Source organism: Phycodurus eques, chromosome 2 (assembly GCF_024500275.1).
Source record: "Phycodurus eques isolate BA_2022a chromosome 2, UOR_Pequ_1.1, whole genome shotgun sequence".
Taxonomy (NCBI): Eukaryota; Metazoa; Chordata; class Actinopteri; order Syngnathiformes; family Syngnathidae; genus Phycodurus; species Phycodurus eques.
In genome coordinates this window covers 21,816,168-21,836,882 of record NC_084526.1, presented here as the reverse complement: position 1 = coordinate 21,836,882, position 20,715 = coordinate 21,816,168, and the positions used below count along the sequence as shown (strand labels likewise).

Sequence of the window (20,715 nt, the reverse complement as noted above, 5' to 3'; positions counted from 1 at the left end):
AGACAACGTACTTAGGGCTCGATCCTAACTGCCACAGGTGCCAATTCCACGAGGCTAATTGAGTTTTTTTTTTTTTTTTTTTATTCAAATTATTTTTCTATCATTATTTGAACACTACTTTCGAGTAAAGAAACCATCCATCCATTTTCTTCTGCTTATCCGAGGTCGGGTCGCAGGGGCAGTAGCTTCATCAGGGAACCCCAGACTCCCTCTCCACAGCCAATTCCTCCAGCTCTTCCGAGGGGATCCCGAGGCCTTCCCATGCAAGCCGGGAGACAGTCTCTCCAACGTATCCTTGGTCGTCCCCAGGTTCTCCTCCCGGTGGGACATGCCCGGAACACCTTACCTGGGAGGCGTCCAGGGGGCATCCTAAACAGATGCACGAGCCACCTCATCTGGATTCGTCTCAATGCGGAGGAGTAGCGGCTCTACTCTGAGCCCCTCCCGGATGACCAAGCTTCTCACCCTATCGCTAAGGGACAGCCCAGACATCCTGCAGAGGAAACTCATTTCGGCCGCTTGTATCTGCGATCTTGTTCTTTCTGTCACGACCCACAGCTCGTGACCATAGGTGAGGGTAGGAACGTAGATCGACCGGTAAATAGATAGTTTCGCCTTTCGGCTTAGCTCCTTTCTTCACCACAACGGACCGATACAAAGTCCACATCAGGTGCAGACGCTGCACCGATCCGCCTGTCGATCTCACGTTCCATTCTTCCCCCACTCGTGAACAAGACCCCAAGATATTTGAACTCCTCCACTTGGGGAAGGATTTCATCCCCGACCTTTTCCGACTAAGCACCATGGTCTCAGATTTGGAGGTGCTGATTCTCATCCCATCCGCTTCACACTCAACTGCGAACCACTCCAATGAGAGTTGAAGATCACGGCCTGATGAAGCCAACAGAACCATTTGCAAAAAACAAAGATGTAATCCTGAGGCCACCAAACTGGACACCATATATGCCTTGGCTGCACCTTGAAATTCTGTCCATAACAGTTATGAACAGAATCGGTGACAAAGGATAGCCTTGGCGGAGTCCAACCTCACTGGAAACGAGTCCGACTTACTGCCGGCAATGCGTCCCAAACTCTGACACCGGTCGTACAGGGACCGAACAGCCCGTATCAGGGGGTTCGGTACCCCATACTACCAAAGCACCCCCCACAGGACTCCACGAGGAAGTCCACAAAACACATGTAGACTGGTTGGGCGAACTCCCATGCATCCTCGAGGACCCTGCCGAGGGTGAAGAGCTGGTCCACTGTTCCACGGCCAGGACGAAAACCACACTGCCCATGCTGAATCTGAGATTCGACTTCCCGACGGACCTTCCTCTCCAGCACCCCTGAATAGACCTTACCAGGGAGCCTGAGGACTATGATCCCCCTGTAATTGGAACACACCTTCCGGTCCCCCTTCTTAAAAAGGGGGACCACCACCCCAGTCTGCCAATCCATAGGCACTGTCCCCGATGCCCACACGATGTTGCAGAGGCGTGTCAACCAGGACACCCCTACAACATCCAGAGGCTTTAGGAACTCCGGGCGAATCTCATCTACCCCCAGGGCCTTGCCACCGAGGAGCTTTTTAACCACCTCGGTGACCTCAACCCCAGAGATAGGAGAGCCTAGCTCAGAGACCCCAGACTCTGCTTCCTCATGGGAAGGCGTGTCGGTGGAAGTGAGGAGGTCTTCAAAGTGTTCACCCCACCGACTCACAACGTCCCGAGTCGAGATCAGCCGTGCCCCATCCCCACTATACATAGTGTTGATGGTGCACTGCTTCCACCTCCTGTGATGCCGGATGGTGGACCAGAATTTCCTCAAAGCCGTCCGGACGTCGTTCTCCATGGCCTAACTGAACTCCTCCAACGGCCGAGTTTTTGCCTCGGCGACCACCAAAGCTGCATTCCGCATGGCCAGCCGGTACCCATCAGCTGCCTCAGGAGTCCCACAAGCCAAAAAGGCCTGATCACCGCTGGTGTCCACCAACGGGTTCGGGAATTGCCGCCATGACAGGCACAGACTACCTTACAGCCACAGCTCCAGTCGGCCGCTTCAGCAATAGAGGCGCGGAACATGGTCCACTCAGACTCAATGTCCCCCGCCTCCCCCGAGAGGTGGGTGAAGTTCTGCCGGAGGTGGGAGTTGAAACTCCTTCTGACAGGGGATTCTGCCAGACGTTCCCAGCAGACCCTCACAATACGTTTGGGCCTGCCAGGTCGGACCGGCATCTTCCCCCACCATCAGAGCCAACTCACCACCATGTGGTGATCAGTTGACAGGTCCGCCCTTCTCTTCACCCGAGTGTCCAAGACATGCGGCCGCAAGTTCAATGACACGACCACAAAGTCGATCATCGAACGGCGACCAAGGGTGTCCTGGTGCCAAATGCACGTGTGGACACCCTTATGCTTGAACATGGCGTTCGTTATGGACAATCCATGGTGAGCACAGAAGTCTTATAACAGAACTCGGCTTGGGTTCTGATAGGGGGGGGGCATTCCTCCCAATCACGCCCTTCCAGGTCTCACTGTCATTGCCCACGTGAGCATTGAAGTCCCCCAGCAGAACGATGGAGTTCCCAGCGGGAGCGCTCTCCAGCATCCCCTCCAAGTACTCCAAAAAGGGTGGGTACTCTGAACTGCTGTTTGGTGCATAGGCACAAACAACAGTCAGGACTTGTCCCCCCACCCGAAGGCGGACGGAGGCTACCCTCTTGTCCACCAGGGTGAACCCTGATGTACAGGCGCTGAGCCGGGGGGCAATAAGTATACCCACAACTGCTCGGTGCCTCTCACCATGGGCAACTCCAGAGTGCAAAAGAGTCCAACCCCTCTCGAGGACTGGTACCAGACGCCAAGCCATGCGTGGAGGCACGGTACAAGGCTCCATCCATATTTCCTTCGATGTGGTGACGATGACCTGACCCCTTTGCAGAGAGTCACCCCCAAAGCATAATGCTTCCACTTCAATGATGCTTGACAGTGTGCATGGTGTTCTTGGGTCATAGTCTGAATTCCTCATTCTCCAAGCACAGCGAGTTAAATTGATTCCCAACGGCTCGATTTTTTTCTCATCTGACCACATCACCTTCTCCCAATCATTCTCTGAATCATTCAGGTGTTCATTGGCAAACTTGCGGACAGGCCTGTACATGTACCTGTAATTCCAAACTAAAAACACATACTTAATAATTATTAGTCATTAATATATTTAATTAAGAATTGTATTTAATGTCATGTAATTGTTTGCACCATACAGAATCTGTAAATTGTTCTCATAATTCTTATTTTAACACATACTTTAATTGCAATAATTGTAAACATTTCTTCGATACAATATACATAATTACTTTTTATGAATAACAAAAAAATATGAACGTTTCTTAGTCCCCCACTTCAAAATGCATACTTTTAAAAAAATTAATAGATTTTTTTAATAATTAAAGATTAGTTGCATTTAACCATTTCCTATTTCCAAATTGCATACATTGTTTCTGTATAACATTTGAATGTTTTACAAATATACATTGTATTTTAAAATAATTTAATGTAAATACTGTATAACAAATCACTGTATTTAATTCAAACATATTTTATCACTTTAAAAAAATAAATATTTAAAAATGTATTAATAAAGTATTAAAATTAATAAGTGATAATTTTCACAGTCATTCTGAAACATTAAAGAAGAATTTAAACCAACCAAATGCTGTTCTCACGAACAGACTGACAAATGTTTGTTTGGGCAAGATTACAGAAAATCTACTTTAGTTATTTCTATGAAGGTCTGAGACAACACATTCATGTAGTTCATAACTTAATGCTGCAAAATGTCAATAAATCAAGCTGTCATCACTGCAGGAGGAGGATCTGTCCAAACAGCAGCGAGTGCTAGAGGACGAGAGGCGGGAGCTGGCTCGTCGGAAGGAGGACTACCAGAGGGACCTGGAGAGGCTGAGAGAAGCCCAGAGGAAGTTGGACAAGGACAGGGAGGCCCTGCACAGACAGCTCGACAAGATGGACGAGCTGCGACGCACTGAGGTGAACAACGCAAAGTCACTTTGAACAAGACAAAGTCGACCCTTGCCACGTGTCAAGTGTGCCAGTTATTCATGTTCACCGTCACCTTGCATGATAGAAATAAACATAATCACGATATAATACAATAAATAAATACAGTCAAAAATATCCACGGTGTGCTTGGCCATGCGCAGGAACATACAGACCCTTTCCAAAAAAAATAGAATATCATGGAAAAGTTTATTTATTTCCATAATTCCATTCAAAAAGTTAACTTTCATTGATTATAGATTCAGGGCGCACAATTTGAACAAGTTGAAGTATTTATTTGTTTATTTTTACATAATTTGGCTTTACAGCTCATAAAACCCATGAAAACAGGAATTCCAAAACTTTGAATACTGTGAAGTAATCACCATTTACTTCTCAGTTTTTGTAGAAAAAAAAGAAAGAAATTAGGGTCGCATTAAATCAATCAAAATATGGTACTTTCAAAACGATATGCTAATCTTCAAAACTTGGTTGGGAATCACGGCCTCGATGCACCGTGGCATTGAGTTATGGAAGCCCAGATTTCCTTGATGCTTGCTGTCAGTTCTTCTTTGTTTTTGGGTCTGGTGCCCTGCGTTTTCCTCTTGATAATACCCATAAATTCTCAATGGGGTTTAGATCTGACAAGTTGGCCAGCCAGTCAAGCACTGTGATGGCATGGGCATCAAACCAGGTTTCGGTGCTTCTGGCGGCATGGGCAGGGGCCAGGTCCTGCTGGAAAATTAAATCTGCATCTCCATATAGATCCTCAGCAGAAGGAATCATCAAGTCCTCTAAAACATTCTGGTGCACTGTTGCGATGACCTTGGATTTAAGAAAGCGTAGTTTCCCAACACCTGCACTGGACATTACAATCCAAATCATGACTGACTGTGGATATTTCACAGTGGACCTCAGGCAGTTTGGGTTCTGTTCTTCACCCGTCCGTCTTCCTCGTCTGAATATGGGGGTTTTTGAACCTGTGACTCCCACCTCATTCCACTCATTCTGGATCTATGCTAGATTCTTGAATCTTCGCTGTTTGATAATCCACTGAAGCCCACGGTCATCTCTTTTTCTGGTGCTGCTTCTCCTCACACATTTGATCCTTCCACTAGACTTTCCATTGATATGCTTGGACACAGCACTCTGTGAACAGCCCAGCCTCCTTAGCTATGAACTTGTGTGGCTTACCCATCCTATGGAGAGTATCAATGATGGTCTTCTGGCCAGTTGTCCAGTCTGCAGTCTTCCCCATATTGAACCCAACTGAGACAATTGAACCAAATTGAAGCAATTTAATGACATCTGGGGTAACCTGTGCAGGTGCTTTGAGTTTGGTAGACGATTAGTGTGTGACACTCAGTTTAAAACATTTATGGCCTGCAAAGTTTCGGCTGATTTCGTCACAGTATTCTAATTTTTCGAAAAACTGATTTTGTGGGTTTTATGAGCTGGAAGCCCAAATTATGTAAAAATAAATACTTGAAATGCTTTAAATGATGGGCCATGGATCTATAATCTATGAAAGTTAAACTTTTTGAAAGGAATTATGTAAATAAATAAATAATATATAACGTTTCAATGATATTCAAATTTTTTTAAACGGGTCTGTATGTATCTGTAACACCCTTGCTCCTATTACTGTCAGTGGTGCACAATAGAAATAAACAGAATGAATAGAAATAATACATAGTTAAAATAAAGGCAAAGGGCCTAGGTCATGCTCAATCAACGTGATCTCCCCTCTCACCAGTTATTGCTTATAACCGCCACCTTGCATGCTATAAATCAACTTGAATTACTAGAAATAATTAACAAAGTCAGGTGTTTAGACAATTAATTTGAAGGAATTCCCTGGTTGACTTGCAGAGGAGTCCCTCCACGGCCTCAGAAGAGTCCCAGTTGGCGGGCAGCTGCCAGTCTCTGGATCTGGACCCCGTAGATGTGTCGTCGTCATCCTCCTCGTCTTCATCGTCACAGCGCTGCAAAGCTAAGACTCGTGGTCTCAACCCGTTCACATCCTCTTCATCTTCGTCGTCAGCGAGCCTCCTGAAGGGGGGTGAGGCCAACAAGCAGCTTTCCAAGAGCCTGCTGCAGCTGGCCAAGCATCGCGGCAAGGAAGGCAAAGACAAGCGCAAGAAGAAGGTGAAAGGACAGGCACCAGGTACACATTAACTAATTTTTACCTACGCTCGGGGCAGTTTTTCGAGATGCGAGCCGTCATTCGGCAGAATTTTTTCTTTGACATGCGAGTGCAGACTTGAGATACGAGCACTTTGGTGGCATAAACGCAGTTCAACTCTCTTCACAATCAGCACCACTTTAACAAATGGTGAACATTTAATCAAAAAGTAGAGGTTTCTAGCTGTTTAATGCCACTTCCAGTTGACGTTTATGGTCAAACAAGCATAAAATTAAGAAAATTACACGTATCCATAACAACCACAGCGTTGCCTTAGGAAAGTCCGCTAGCTTAATGTGAACAAACAAGGACCAAATGAATTGTAAACATGATTGACATGCTAACAGTTAGCATTGACAATCATGGTTTTAGAACCTTTAAGAAACAGATATTTGAACGCATATGGTGGAACAGCATATATAGACATAATATATACTCATACATATATAGACAGATAATACATTTACACAGTCTACTCCAAAAGTATTGGAACGGCAACGTCAGTTTCTTTGTTTTTGTTGTATGCTAAAGACGTTTGGGTTTCAGATCAAAAAATGAATATGCGACAAAAGTTGAGAATTACAGCTTTTATTTCATGGTATTTACATCTAGATGTTGAACAACTCAGGACAGAGCACCTATTGTTTGAAGCCACCCACTTTTCAAGTGAGCAAAAGTATTGGAACAGAATTTATTAAATTAAAATGAATAACATTTAATATTTGGTGGCATAACCCTTGCTTGCAATAACTGCATCAAGCCTGCGACCCATTGACTGCAGCAGACCGTTGCAATTTTCATTTGAAATGCATCTCCATGCCTTTACTGCAGCCTGTTTGAGTTCTTGTTTGTTTCTGGGGGTTTCTCTCTTCAATCTCCTATTCAGAAGGTAAAATGCATGCTCTATTGGGTTAGGGCCTGGTGATTGACCCGGCCAGTCTAAGAACTTCCCCCTGATGAAGTCCTTTGTTGTGTTGGCAGCGTGTTTTGGGTCACTCTCTTGCTAAATGATTAAGCTTCTCCTAATTAGTTTGGATTAATTTTTCTGTAAATTGCCAGACAAAATGGGTTTGTAGACTTCAGAATTCATTCTGCTGCTCCCATCATGACTTACATCAGCAATAAAGACGAGTGAGCCCGTTCCAGAAGCAGCCATGCAAGCCCAAGCCATGACATTACCTTCACCATGCTTCACAGAAGAGTTTGTGTGTTTTGGATCATAAGCAGATCCTTTTTTTCTCTATGCTTTTGGTCTGCCACACACATGGAGTGCCTGGAACGGTATAAGATCAACAGAATCCTAAGAACATGCATCAATAACTCGATGTGGAAGACAACTCTGGAAGCCAACTCAAAGCCAGTTGCACAGGTGAACATCAAATGTGTAATATTCCAAGGAGATGTTCTCTCCCCGCTGCTGTTCTTCATAGGCCCTGAATCCCCTCAGTCAGATCATAACCAAGAGTGGTTTCGTGTATCGGTTCAGAAGTGGAACAATGATCAGCCACCTCCTCTACATGCATGTCATCAAGCTCTATGCCAAGAACGAGAATGACATCGACTCCCTGATCCACCTCACAAGGATATACAGCAATGACATTGGAATGTCATTCGTGCTAGATAACTGCGGGCGAATGATTTCTAGACAACAGCCTCAGCGAAGGACAGCCACAACAAAATACCTAAAGAGGATAAGGCAGATCCTGAATAGTCAGCTGAATGGCAAAAATAAGATCCAGGCCATTAATACCTATGCCCTGCCAGTAATCAGATACCACGCTGGCATAATACCCTGGCCACTGGTGGAGATGCAAGCCATTGAAATCAAGACAAGAACGCTCCTTCCGATGCATGGAGGGAAGATTCTGGCAGGCAAGACATATATGGAGCGGCATAACAAGGTAGCAGGAATAGTGTACACGAGCATTTGTCCCAAATCTAGACTGGACATCCCAGAATCAAGATGGCAGACACCACCAAAGGTGGTTGAGAACAACCAGGCCAAGAACCTACAGGACTTTTCAGATCCATACTGACAAACTAGTGGTGGCCAACCAGCCTCACATGGTGGTGGTGGATAAACAGAAGACAGCAGTTGTGATGGATGTACCAATCCCGAAAAAAAGGAACACAAAAAGTTGGAGAAATACCAAGGACTGAAGGAAGAACAAGTGAAAATATGGATGGTGAAGGCAATAGTGCTGCCTGTACTAATCGGGACACTGGCGGCAGTAACCCTAAAGCTGGGAGGATGGCTCCAGCAGATACCAGGAACAATATCCGACATCTCCATCAAGAAGAGCGCAATACTGGGAACAGCTATGATCCTGCACAGAACCCTCCAACTCGCAGGCCTCTGGTAGAGGACCCAAGCTTGAAGGAGATACCACCCGAGTGGGAGAGACATTTTATTTTATTATGTATATGTAGAGAGAGAGAGGTAAAATAAAAAATATATGTAAAAGTGTATACAGTCTATATATCTGATACTATACATCATTTTATACTTGAAACTATGTGAATCCCAGAATGCATATCTGGAAATTATGAATCCCAGCCCTGGAACAATGATTCCCTGCAATTTATCACGGAATACGCATAGTAATCCTACGCTATATCGCAGTTCTGGCTATTACAGTTACTCTATTTTGTAAATTGTTTGTATTTTTGTGTTATCCACTGCTCTCTCTTTCTCTCAATATACGATGTTAGTTTTTTTATTAAAATGTTTTAGGACCTTATATTTTCACAAAATCTATCACGACAAACGATAGTATTGTTTTTTTATGCCACTGATGAAATGATATGAGAGTATAATCCAAGTACATAATTTTTAAGAACTATTAACTAGAAGAATATATTGAACATTTGCATTGTAATGTAGAACAATATAATATATATATATATATATATATTGACTGCATCATCCACAGACCTGTTTGTTCGGAAGTTGCTTAAGTTTGGCAGTGAACCATGGCTTGTTGTTATTGAATGCGCGAAATGACTTTGTTGGTACACGAACCTCTTCACAGAAACTAATATAGGATGTGACAGTGTGCGTATATTCATTCAGGCTGCCAGCTGAATTTTCAAAGACACTCCAGTCTGTGCAGTCTAAACAGCTTTGAAGTTCTATCTTTGCTTCATTGGTCCACTTTTTCATTTTTTTCACTGTAGGCTTCACGCATTTAAGTTCTTGTCGGTATTAAGTGAATTAAGCAGTGATCAGATGAGCCCAGTGCTGCACAAGGTTTGGCACGGTATGTGTTATTTAGCGTAGTATAGCAGTGGTCTAAAATGTTATTTTCCCTGGTGCAACAGTCGATGTGCTGCTTGTATTTAGGGAGTTTGTGGTTGAGTTTTGCTTTGTTACAGTCCCCGAGAATAATGAGGGGTGGCTCCGGGTGTTTTTTTTTCAATTTCGTTTACTTGTTCAGCGAGCGTTAGCATTGCGGCGTTCGTGTTAGCTTGAGGCGGAATGTCGACACCAGCGAGAATGAATGATGCAAACTCACGAGGCGAGTAGAATGGCTTGCAGTTCAAAAACTGCGACTCTAATTGCGGGCTGCAGTGTGTGCTGAGCTCCGTGACGTCCGTACACCATTTTTTGTTGATATAGAAGTATATCCCGCCGCCTTTTGTTGTCCCCGATGATTCCATGTCGCGGTCTGCACGGTGAAGATGGAAGCATGACGCCGCCATCGGGTACAGCCTCACAAAGCCAATATCTCCATAAAGCACATGGCGGCAGAATGTCCAAAGTCTTTACTGGTCTTGATCAGAAGATGACGCTCGTCCATTTTGTTGGGTAGGGAGCTTAGATTCGCGAGGTGGACGGAAACGCCAATCTGTATCCGCTCTTGCGGAGCTTCACTTGGATGCCTGCTCGCTTCCCTCTGTGACGCCGCCTCCGTCTCCATGCGCCAAAGACCGCGGTCTCTGCTCCGGTGAGTAACTCAGGGACAAAAACTGAGCGGATTTGTGAAAGTTGGTGAAAGAAAGTCCGGAGTAGCCTCCTTGATGGTTAGCAATTGACCCCCTTGTGTAAGTGAGTCGTGTAATGTCTCCAAAGACGAACGAAAAACACAAAAACAATACTAGAGAGCGCGTAACCGAGGCGTCCACACCGGTAGACGCCATCTTGGTAATTGTTGTAGATTCAAGTTTACCCATAGAGCATCAAAAGTAACATTTTAACCTTCTCATTTGCAGACTCCCAGCGCCTTCCCGAGGCTCCGCTGGATGGAGAGATCTTCTTCTGCTGACTCTCATCCTCGCTCAACGAGACTTTCTAGCTAGCCGACCCGCCCTGTTGCAACGCAGGAAGTGCTTTTGTTCGTCCAGTAGCTCCAAACTTGCAGCATTTGAGCAAAGAACCACAAAATGGCCACCGTGACTTTGACGACGACTATTCAATTTATTCCTCCTCCTGTCTCGTCAACACACACACAGTGGTGGTGGTGCTCGGCAAGCAGACGGGAATGTCAACAAGCTTCCATATGGCACCACAACATGAGAAGAGAAAGCAATTTCCCTTTAAAACGCCACGTCTGGAAGTGCATTGGGAGCCTTTCCAAAATAAAATAAAACAGACTCCACATCGTTTTACTTTGAAAAACCCGGTGCAAGTTCCCGTAAATCAGTCGAACCGTGGCTAAAGTTTTCGTCGTTGGCCGTTTGCATTCATCACATAGGATGGATTTTGAAAAAAAAATTCAATTAGCCGAAAAGTAAAGTGATCATTTTCAACGTAATCGTCCACGCTGCTAATCACCTTGTGCGCCATTTTGTTTTGTTTTTCTGCTACCAATTGAGGCTATCACAACAAGACCATCGCTGTTGTTTAAGTGACAACGGACAACTGTTTTTCTGACAAAAACCTGAAAATTCTGAGATACCTTGTTTTATTAAGGTTTAATTTTATCCGACAAAAAGCATCTGCAGTACTGCCAAATTTTCTGTGTGGGAGGGGGTTATACAAAAAAAAAGTTTTTTCCAATCAAAATTAAATGACAAAATTCCAAGATACACATTTTGTTGTCCGACAAAAAGCTTTTTTTTTTTTTTTTTTAATCACAAAATTCAGCTACTTGTTTTGTCCACGTCAAATGTAGTTGTCCATAGAGAAGCACAAAGACTAATTTTGGAAAATTATTTTGTATTACAAAAAAAAAAAAAATTTTTTTTACGTCATAATTCAAAAATCTGAAATGTCAGAGATACCTGTTTTGTTTGTGTTGTACATTGTCGTCTGTATAAAAAACATATAGCAAATCACAAAATTAGGAGATACACCTTTTATTCACATACGTCATTGTGGGACAATAAAGCACCTACTGCCAAATTTGGATTTCTTTTCTTGGAAAAAAAACATTAGTTTTTCTGATAAATGTCTTACAATCATAAAAATCACTAAATTAGAATAAATGTTTTTATTTTATTTTAAGCATGGTCTAATTTGCCAATTAAAAGCACATCGCTAACACACTTTTGAGCATAAATGTTTTTATTTGCATAAAACACCACTAAGTCTTCTGAAAATAAATTTTAATCACAATTTGGTGATACATGGATGACAATGCTAACATGCTTTTAATTTCAAGCCTGTTTTATTTGCATCGAACGTGCCAAAAGCTCATTCCATCAAATTTTAAAACATTTTTCCAATTTAAAAAAAAAAAAAAAATCACAACATTCACGAATGCATGCCGCCTCTGCGCCGCTAACCCGCTTATAATTTTATTAGCGTCAAACGTCCGATGAAAAGCATATACCGCCAAGTTTTGTGGCTTTTTATGCTAAAAAACATTTCGGACCACACGAGCATACTTTTGCCTTCCTCCCACTGTCTTTATACACAAAAAAAACATGAATTCTCTGGAAAAAAATCTAAAAATCACAACATTTGGTGATGCATCGGCCGATGCAACTAACTGGATTTAAATTATATTTTTAGTTGATTCATTGGCTTCCTGCAGGACAGGTAAATTGGAGTGCGTCATGGCTAATATTTTTTTCAAACAGTAATGGAACTCTCCGGGGCACCGAGGGGCACTGTGGGCTATGAAATATTATTGTTTATGAGCTAATGATTCAACCTTAATGCGTAAGTAACCATGAGCAATCGGCAGCAGCAGCTTTATTGTGGAAGGACAGCGAGCTCATCTACTTCCTGTAAGGGACAATCAGTCAATCAAGACGCCGCAGCCTTTTTGTTTGTTTGTTTGTTTGTTTGTAACAAAATGAAATGCACTAAAAGATAGAAGAGCTTGCTTGTTTCAGTCTATGTGAAAAGTAAAAGAATGCAGTCTGTGTAAAAGTAAAAGAATGCAAATGTAAATATGATTTATGTATAAAACAAATGTAAAACAAATTGTTGGTTTTGTGATTATTACAATATTTACATAAGGATGTTTTATTTATCTTTTATGCTCTCCCCTTTTGGGGACAGTAAACAATGTAAAGTGATGTCTCACCTAATAAAAAAAAAATTATGATGTTTTTGCTTTTGGTTGAAATTTTAAAATTCCAAGTTTACTTGAACGCGGCATATCTTGTGCCACATTTTGCCAACATTGCAAAGTTACATACTGTGTTATTTTCATTTAAAAAGTATTTTTCTATGATCCAGACAGATGAGTTGTGCGTGGAAAACTCGGATTTCAGACAGCCCATGAAGGCAACACAGAAGCCAGTTTCACTAAGCAACATAAAACTGAGGTCGGTCTATCATGAGTAGATTTAACAAAAAAGTCATAGAAGCTGTGCCTGAAAAGACACAGTAAGTCAGCGATTTTGTTTTGGAGCCCTAGAAAAATTGACTCGGTAGCGCCTCTGAATTTTGGGAAAATTCAGCCCCTGAAGCTACAACCCCAATTCCAATGAAGTTGGGACATTGTGGTAAAACTAAATAAAAACAGAATACATGGATGTGCAAATCATGTTCAACCTATATTTAATTGAATACACGATAAAGACAAGATATTTAATGTTCAAACTGGTAAACCTGATTGCTTTTAGCAAATAATCATTAACTTAGAATTTTATGGCTACAACACGTTCCAAAAAAAGCTGGGACAGGTGGCAAAAAAGACTGAGAAAGTTGAGGAATGCGCATCAAAAACCTGTTGGGAATATCCCACAGGTGAGCAGGCTAATTGGGAACAGGTGGGTGCAGTGATTGGGTATAAAAGGAGCTTCTCTGAATTGCTCAGTCATTCACAAGCAAAGATGGGGCGATGTTCACCTCTTTGGGAACAAGTGCGTGAGAAAATAGTCCTACAGTTTAAGGACAATGTTCCTCAACGTACAATAGCAAGGAATTTAGGGATTTCATCATCTACGCTCCATAATATAAAAAGGTTCAGAAAATCTGGAGAAATCACTGCATGTAAGAAGCAAGGCCGAAAATCAGCATTGAATGCCTGTGACCTTCGATCCCTCAGGCAGGACTGCATCAAAAACCGACATCAATATGTAAAGGATATCACCACATGGGCTCAGGAACACTTCAGAAAACCAATGTCAGTAAATACAGCATCTGTGATTGTATGGGGCTGTGTTAGTGCCAATGGCTTGGGTAACTTACACATCTGTGAAGGCACCATTAATGCTGAACGGTACATACAGGTTTTGGAGAAACATATGCTGCCACCCAAGCAACATCTTTTTCATGGACGCCCCTGCTTATTTAAGCAAGACAATGCTAAACCACATTCTGCACGTGTGGCTTCGTAGTAAAAGAGTGCGGGTACGAGACTGGCCTGTCTGCAGTCCAGACCTGTCTCCCACTGAAAATGTGTGTCGCATTATGAAGCGTAAAATACAACAACGGAGACCCTGGACTGTTGAACGGCCGAAGTTGTACATCAAGCAAGAATGGGAAAGAATTCCACCTACAAAGCTTCAACAATTTGTGTCCTCAGTTCCCAAACGTTTATTGAATGTTGTTAAAAGAAAAGGTGATGTAACGCAGTGGTAAACATGACCCTGCCCCAGCTTTTTTGGAACGTGTTGCAGCCATAAAATTCTAAGTTACTGATTATTTGCTAAAAGCAATCAAGTTTACCAGTTTGAACATTAAATATCTGGTCTTTATCGTGTATTCAATTAAATATAGGACGAACTTGATTTGCAAATCATTGTATTCTGTTTTTATTTATGTTTAACACAATGTCCAAACTTCACTGGAATTGGGGTTGTGGTTTCACTTTGCAGTATGGAATTTGGTAGGCGTGTCCTACCACAAGCAGACCCACAAAAAAGTCAAGCACCCATACCCGAAAAGTTGAGCATTTTGTTTTGAATCTGCCAGAAATTTACTCTGTGGTACTCAGAATTTTGGGGAAATTCAGCCCCCGAAGCCAGTTATGGCATATTGTAGTGAGCGGCAAGGACAGATACGGTTTCCCTCCTAACCGTTCTGTTCTGTGGTTAGCATCACATTTCAAAGAAAAAAGCGTGTCAATGAAGAAGTGAGCATGTATGTGTTAAGTTTTTTGGATTGGCTGTGGTTAGCCGCTCCATGTTATGCTAACGTTTGTGGTAGGTTTGGAGGGAGACAATGTCATGATTACAGATCAGATGGCCTCAAGGCTGTGATGGACTCCTTCCAATCAGCTCGTTAGACATTAATAAATGTTTTACTGATTAAAGGTGAACAGACTTACTTGATATACTCCTTGGAGTTTGTGTATTTACCTCACAGGAGCAACTATGCGTCTGTTTCAAGAATTTCTTCAGAAAAATGGAGGACATGTTGTCTGCTTTGTGTAAGCAGTTGTCAGTGTGTCGATGTGATTGCACAACAATGGCTCCAAGTCACAGTCGTGTTTGTGTGAAGGGTGAATGGTAGGCCAGGTCAGCATGCGCTCTGTCCGGCTTCACCCACATGGCCCAGATATTATAGATTGCCCTGAGAAAATTTGACATTCATTATAATTGTATTTTAATATATAATACACATTAATTTACGTGGCGCGAATACATAAAAAGAACTGATGTTCCTTACTCATTTTTTAATCATTATGGGATGATTGAAATAAATGAAAAATGTGAACCCGTAAAATTATTGTGGCATTTCTCCTATTTTTTCCAAATAGAATATACTTACTACATTTAATCACTATGTGTATCATTTTTCACTGACTGTTAAGTGACTTAATGTCTTTGTCTATAAAGAGCGTCATAATGTCAGCTTCAGGTCATAAAAGTGTGCTTCCTAAACCCCTAACAGCCCATTTGTTGAACCATTCCAACCCTTTTTGACGCTAGCATCTCCTGTTTTGAATTTGAATTCAGTAATCTTTGGCGTAAAGCACCCCCACCCCCCTCCCCCCTCGTCAAGCAAAGCCCTGAAATTGAGCATGCAAAAGTGCAGCAAGCACATCCAGGCCACATATGCCCTCCCTTCTCTGTCATGGCTGCGATGACTGCGTCCACCAGGAGGGGGCACTGTGGCAGTGTGGCCTGTTGAGTTTGCTGCAGTGAGCAAAGCAGAGTGGCACACATCAAATGATATCTGACTTCTCTCAGGAGGCTTTTTGGTGGCGGTGAGAGTGTTTGCTGATGATAATGCAATTAATTAAAGGGCCAATCATTTTAGCCGTCGGGCGTTTGTTGCATTTTTTCCACGCATCGTAGACTGATACATTTCATCCCGCTGTTACTCAAGACTTTTTTTGTTTTTTTTGTTTTTGCATTTTTATTATTCGTGGGCAAAATAAAACAATTTTGTGGGCTTTTACATTCACAAAAAAAAAACAAATTAACTAATTATTTGTCAATTCAGCCTCCAAAACCAACTTCACACGGCAACATGAAATTTGGTGTGCATGTCTATCCAGAATAGACCCACAGAAAAAGTCCCAGGAGGTCTTCCATTTTATTTTGAAGCCCCCCAAAATTGACTTGGTAGCGCCTCTGTTATTTTTGAAAATTCAGTCATCGAAGCCAGTTTTACTGAGCAACAGGAAATTTTGTAGACCTGTCTATCATAAGTAGACCTACGAAAGTCTCCAAACAGCATTACCAAAAAGACAGTAGTTTGCCATTTTGGTTTAAATCTTCCAGCATGGAAGCACCCACTCTGAATTTTTGAAAATTCATCCCCCGTAGCCATTTTCACTTAAGAGCATACAAGTTGGTAGCCGTGTCTATCACGAGTAGACCCATAAAAAAGTCTCAAGAAGCCTTGCCTGTAAAGAGACAGGTCTGTTATTTTGGTTCAAATGCCCCAATTTGACTCAGTTGCGCCTCTCAGAATATTTTGAGAATTCATCTCCCAAATCGAATTTCACTGAGCAACATAAAAGGTGTTAGGTGTGTCTATTATGGGTTAATAATTAACTTAATTAACGATTTTTAAAACTTAAATTCAGCCCTCTAAGCAATTTTCTGCGAGCACCATGAAATTTGGTGGGCAAAAAGTCTCAAGAAGCCACAGCCAAAAATACAAAGGAAATATGCCGTTTTTATTTGATGTCCCTCAAAATGGACTCAGTAGCACCTTTAAACAAGTCTTTAAGAAATTCAGCCCCCAAATAGTTTCACTTAGCTACATGACATTTTGTGGGCTTGTCTAACATGTGCGGACGCGCAAAAAAAAGTATTCGGAAGCCATACCTGAAAAGACACAGAAGGTGTGGCCATTTTGGTTGAAAGCCCCTAAAAATTGACTCCGTACAACCTCTCAGTAGTCTTTGAAACTGCAGTCCCCGAAGCCAGTTTCACCTGGCAACATAAAATTTTGTCGGCATTTTTATCATGAGTAGACCTAAAAAAGATTCTCAAGAGCGTGGCGAGCTTTTTTTTTCTTTTTTTTTTCTCTGATCATCAGACTTGGAGCGAAGGGAAGGGTCACACCTCTTGTCACACCTCAAATGCAGTCATAGTGGGCTTGATATACAGTATGCGTGATGTAAGTACAGTGAAACCTCTAAGCCAAGGGCTAACCTTTCCCCCCCCCGGGAAATATGCAAATAGAAATAAAACTACTTTATGGCTTATGACGGAAGTGTGTGTGTGTGTAAAAAGAAGTTAACTACCGTATAATTACTGCAATAAATTATGTTCTTGCCCTGAGTTAGTTAGGAGGGAGATTGTGGCATGCCTGGAGGTGTGTGTCTTCATCTTTTGCTAAGCCATGTTTAGTGCTGTTATGTGTTTTTCTTTTAATCGGTTTCTATGTTTTTGTTTGTTTGTTTGTTTATTTGTTTTTTTGTCCGTCCACTGGCTTTATAGGAAATGCACAGGAAGTCTGCCTTTTTGCTTTAAGGGACCCCAACATTGACAGGCTAGAACCCCCTTGGAATGATTTGAAAATTTCGCGGCCAAAGCCTGTTTCAGTTTGCAACATGAAACTTGGACACACAAACACGGACAAGAACCCATGTGTTTTGGTTTGAATCCTGCCAACGGACTTGGTAGCACCTCTCTGAATTTTGAGGAGAACTAAGTCCCTTTAGCCTATTTAACAACATGAAATTTAGTAGGCATGTCTATCATGAGTAGACTTACAGAAAAAGTCTAAATAATCCATGCGTGAAAAGACACAGATCGGCCATTTTAGTTTGGAGCCCACAAAATTGACTGTACCCGTGTACTGACTTCGATTTTTTAAAACCTAAATTCAGTGCTCAAAGCAAATTTCAGTGAGCACCATGAAATTTGGTCTAAAAAGTCTAAATCTAAAAAGTCTATCCTGAGTAAATTCTTCAAAAAGTCTCCAAAACTGATGCCTGAAAAGACACAGGAGGTTGGACATTTTGGTTGGAAGCACCCAAAATTGACTTGCTAGCGTCTCGTAATTTTTCACTTGCCAACATGAAATTTGGTACTTGTCTACCATGAGGAGACCCACAAAAAAGTTTTAAAAACCAATCCCTGAGAAGACACAAGAATTTAACCATTTTGGTTTGAAACATCATTTTGGCTGTTGGCATAGTAGGACTCCCAACTTATGCTGCTTGACAAGAAGGAGCTCTGATTGCAGTCATAAACTGCTACGTTAGCGCCTTGCTGCTAACTCGATAGCCAGATTAAGGTAGTTTAGAGGTCACATCCCATTATCTTTTTTAAAAATGTATTTTGCTAATCTTTGATGTCCTTTTATCAAGTTTGCAAGATAATTTAGGTTTAAAAAGCCCAGAACGTCATTTTTCAGGCTATTCTCGTTGGTCTTTTATGCTTGGCAGTTGAGATGGCTGGATTTCTTAATAATATGCAACGTGTAAATGAGTTTTGCTCTGATTGGCCATTGGCGAATGGCGATTTCTCAACGGCTGGGCCAAGCATTTGTAGCGACCTCACAGTCATTTCATTCGATGTGGGGGGATCTTACTATAATCGTGAAGCAGAATTCACCAAGCATTGGATTGTTCGCCCACTACTCACAACTCACAACCCCACACAGGAGGGGACGTGTCACCTGAGTGAAGGAAAAGAGAGGATATGTTGAAAGTCCAAAGCGAACATGGTGAAGCAGCATTTAGCTATTATGCTGCGCACAAATGGAATACGCTGTTTTAATTGTACTTTGTACTGTTGTTATTGAACGTGCGAAATGACTTTTTTGGTACACACATCCCTTCACAGAAACTGAATAGGCTTTGACAGTGTCTGTATATTCATCCAGGCTGCCAGCTGAATTTCCAAAGAAAATAACTGGATGAGCCAAAATGTTCTTCAATTAAACCACAACAAAACTGAGATAATTGTTTTAGGCAATAAAGAATAGAGGATTGCTGTTAGTAAATACCTGGAGTTACTCTCTTTAAAAACCAAAGACCAAGTCAGAAACCTTGGTGTAGTGATAGATTCCGACCTGACTTTCAACAGTCATATCAAATCAGTTACGAAAACTGCCTTCGACCTTCTGAAGAACATATCCAGAGTGAAGGCATGGATGTGCCAAGTAGACCAGGAGAAGCTCATCCATGCTTTTATCTCACGTAGACTTGACTATTGTAATGGTCTTCTACCTGGACTCCCCCAAAAGAGCATTGAACAGCTGCAGCCCATTCAGAATGCTGCAGCTCAGGTTCTGACCAGAACAAAGAGGTCAGAGCCTCCATCCATCCATCCATCCATCCATTTTCCGAGCCGCTTCTCCTCACTCGGGTCGCGGGAGGTCAGAGCATATTACTCCAATTCTAAATTCTCTACACTGGCTTCCAGTCAGCTTTAGAATAGATTTTAAAGTTCTGCTACTGGTCTATAAATCACTAAATTGTTTAGTTCCTGAATACATGAAAGAAATGCTAATGGGATATAAACCCAGTAGGGCTCTGAGATCAACAGACTCAGGCCAAATAGTGGAGCACAGAATCCAAAGCAAACATGGTGAAGCAGCATTTGATCATTATGGAAATGGAATAGGTTGCCACCAGAAATGATGTCAGCGCCAAGTGTGAATGTTTTTAAATCCAGATTAAAAACTCTTCTTTTTTTCTTATGCTTTTCAGAGCATATCCACTTTTAAATGATATTTCTTGCAGTGTACGCTGTTTTAGTTGTACTTTTATTTTTGTCTTTGTTTTAAATGTTTATAAGCGGGGTTTTTTCCTGTTTTTAAATGCGTTTAATCATGGAAAGCACATTGAGTTACCTTGTGTATGAAATGCGCCATATAAATACATTTGCTTTTTTTTTTTTTTTTTTTTAAACTTTTTTTTGTATACGAGCCAGGCCAACGGGTTTGTTGCTATTAAAACACACACAAAAATATACTGTAGTTTCAAGTAATTTCCAGAATCCTTGACTCCAGTGCACTCCACTCGTCTCCTCCAGGAAAGAAAATGACATTTGCCTAAGTACTCGCACGATTGTGACATACAACTCCACGGTTCTGCCAGGCATTGTGCTTGCTGTTTGTCATCTTCCATTTGGTCATGTTTGCACTCATGTTAGATGAAGGGGGGACCTGTTTGTGTATTTGTCTGTGGACAACACGCAGTACCTTTTACCAAGATGGATCTGCCTTACTTCCAAAGTGCACGCCACAGGTGACAGCCACGATACAGTTACAAATGGCTTTAATCAGTCGGCGAGAACACTGGATTTATTGGGAGCAAGCTGTTTGCTGCTACAGACATTAACGAGCAGACCCTTTGAAAGAGCCGCCGCAAAGTTTTGTCCATTTAGCGACAATAAAAATCTATGTGACTCGTGATAGCGTTGACCTTTTTTGAGCCTTGGTTTTTAAGTCCGACAGATCACTAGCGATGCCAGCGCTCTGTTTGGGTAGGTGCTGTTTCACTCTAGTCCTACAGTCCTACAGTCTTTCATGTTCATCAATTTTCACCTATCCCAGAGGGCAGCCATGTCAGGCAATATCTGTCGACTGAAATTAACATCACAAGTGTGCTTGTTTTTGCATGCGAATATCATGTGACCAAACCCTGAAATCAGCATTGCGGGATCCCCGTCTGTGCTGCAATAACTAGTGGAACTACGGGTTGATTACGTGATGGT

The 20,715-nt window shown here is 42.1% G+C and overlaps 1 protein-coding gene across 11 annotated transcripts in view; it reads left to right on the top strand.

The window, feature by feature from the left end:
• The window catches only part of LOC133398128 (A-kinase anchor protein 13), a 224,464-nt gene extending 211,848 nt beyond the window's left edge, over positions 1 to 12,616 (top strand). For 10 of the 11 annotated variants that reach the window (XM_061669758.1, XM_061669769.1, XM_061669778.1 and 7 more), the window contains 3 exons: positions 3,870 to 4,049; positions 5,931 to 6,225; positions 10,456 to 12,616. In XM_061669758.1, the coding sequence (XP_061525742.1) occupies positions 3,870 to 4,049; positions 5,931 to 6,225; positions 10,456 to 10,508 (528 nt within the window). In that variant the 3' untranslated portion in view covers positions 10,509 to 12,616. Of the gene's footprint in view, positions 1 to 164; positions 572 to 3,869; positions 4,050 to 5,930; positions 6,226 to 10,455 lie in introns of those variants that run through there. The other variant, XR_009767767.1, reaches the window with a different exon arrangement.
• Positions 12,617 to 20,715: the final 8,099 nt, after the last annotated feature.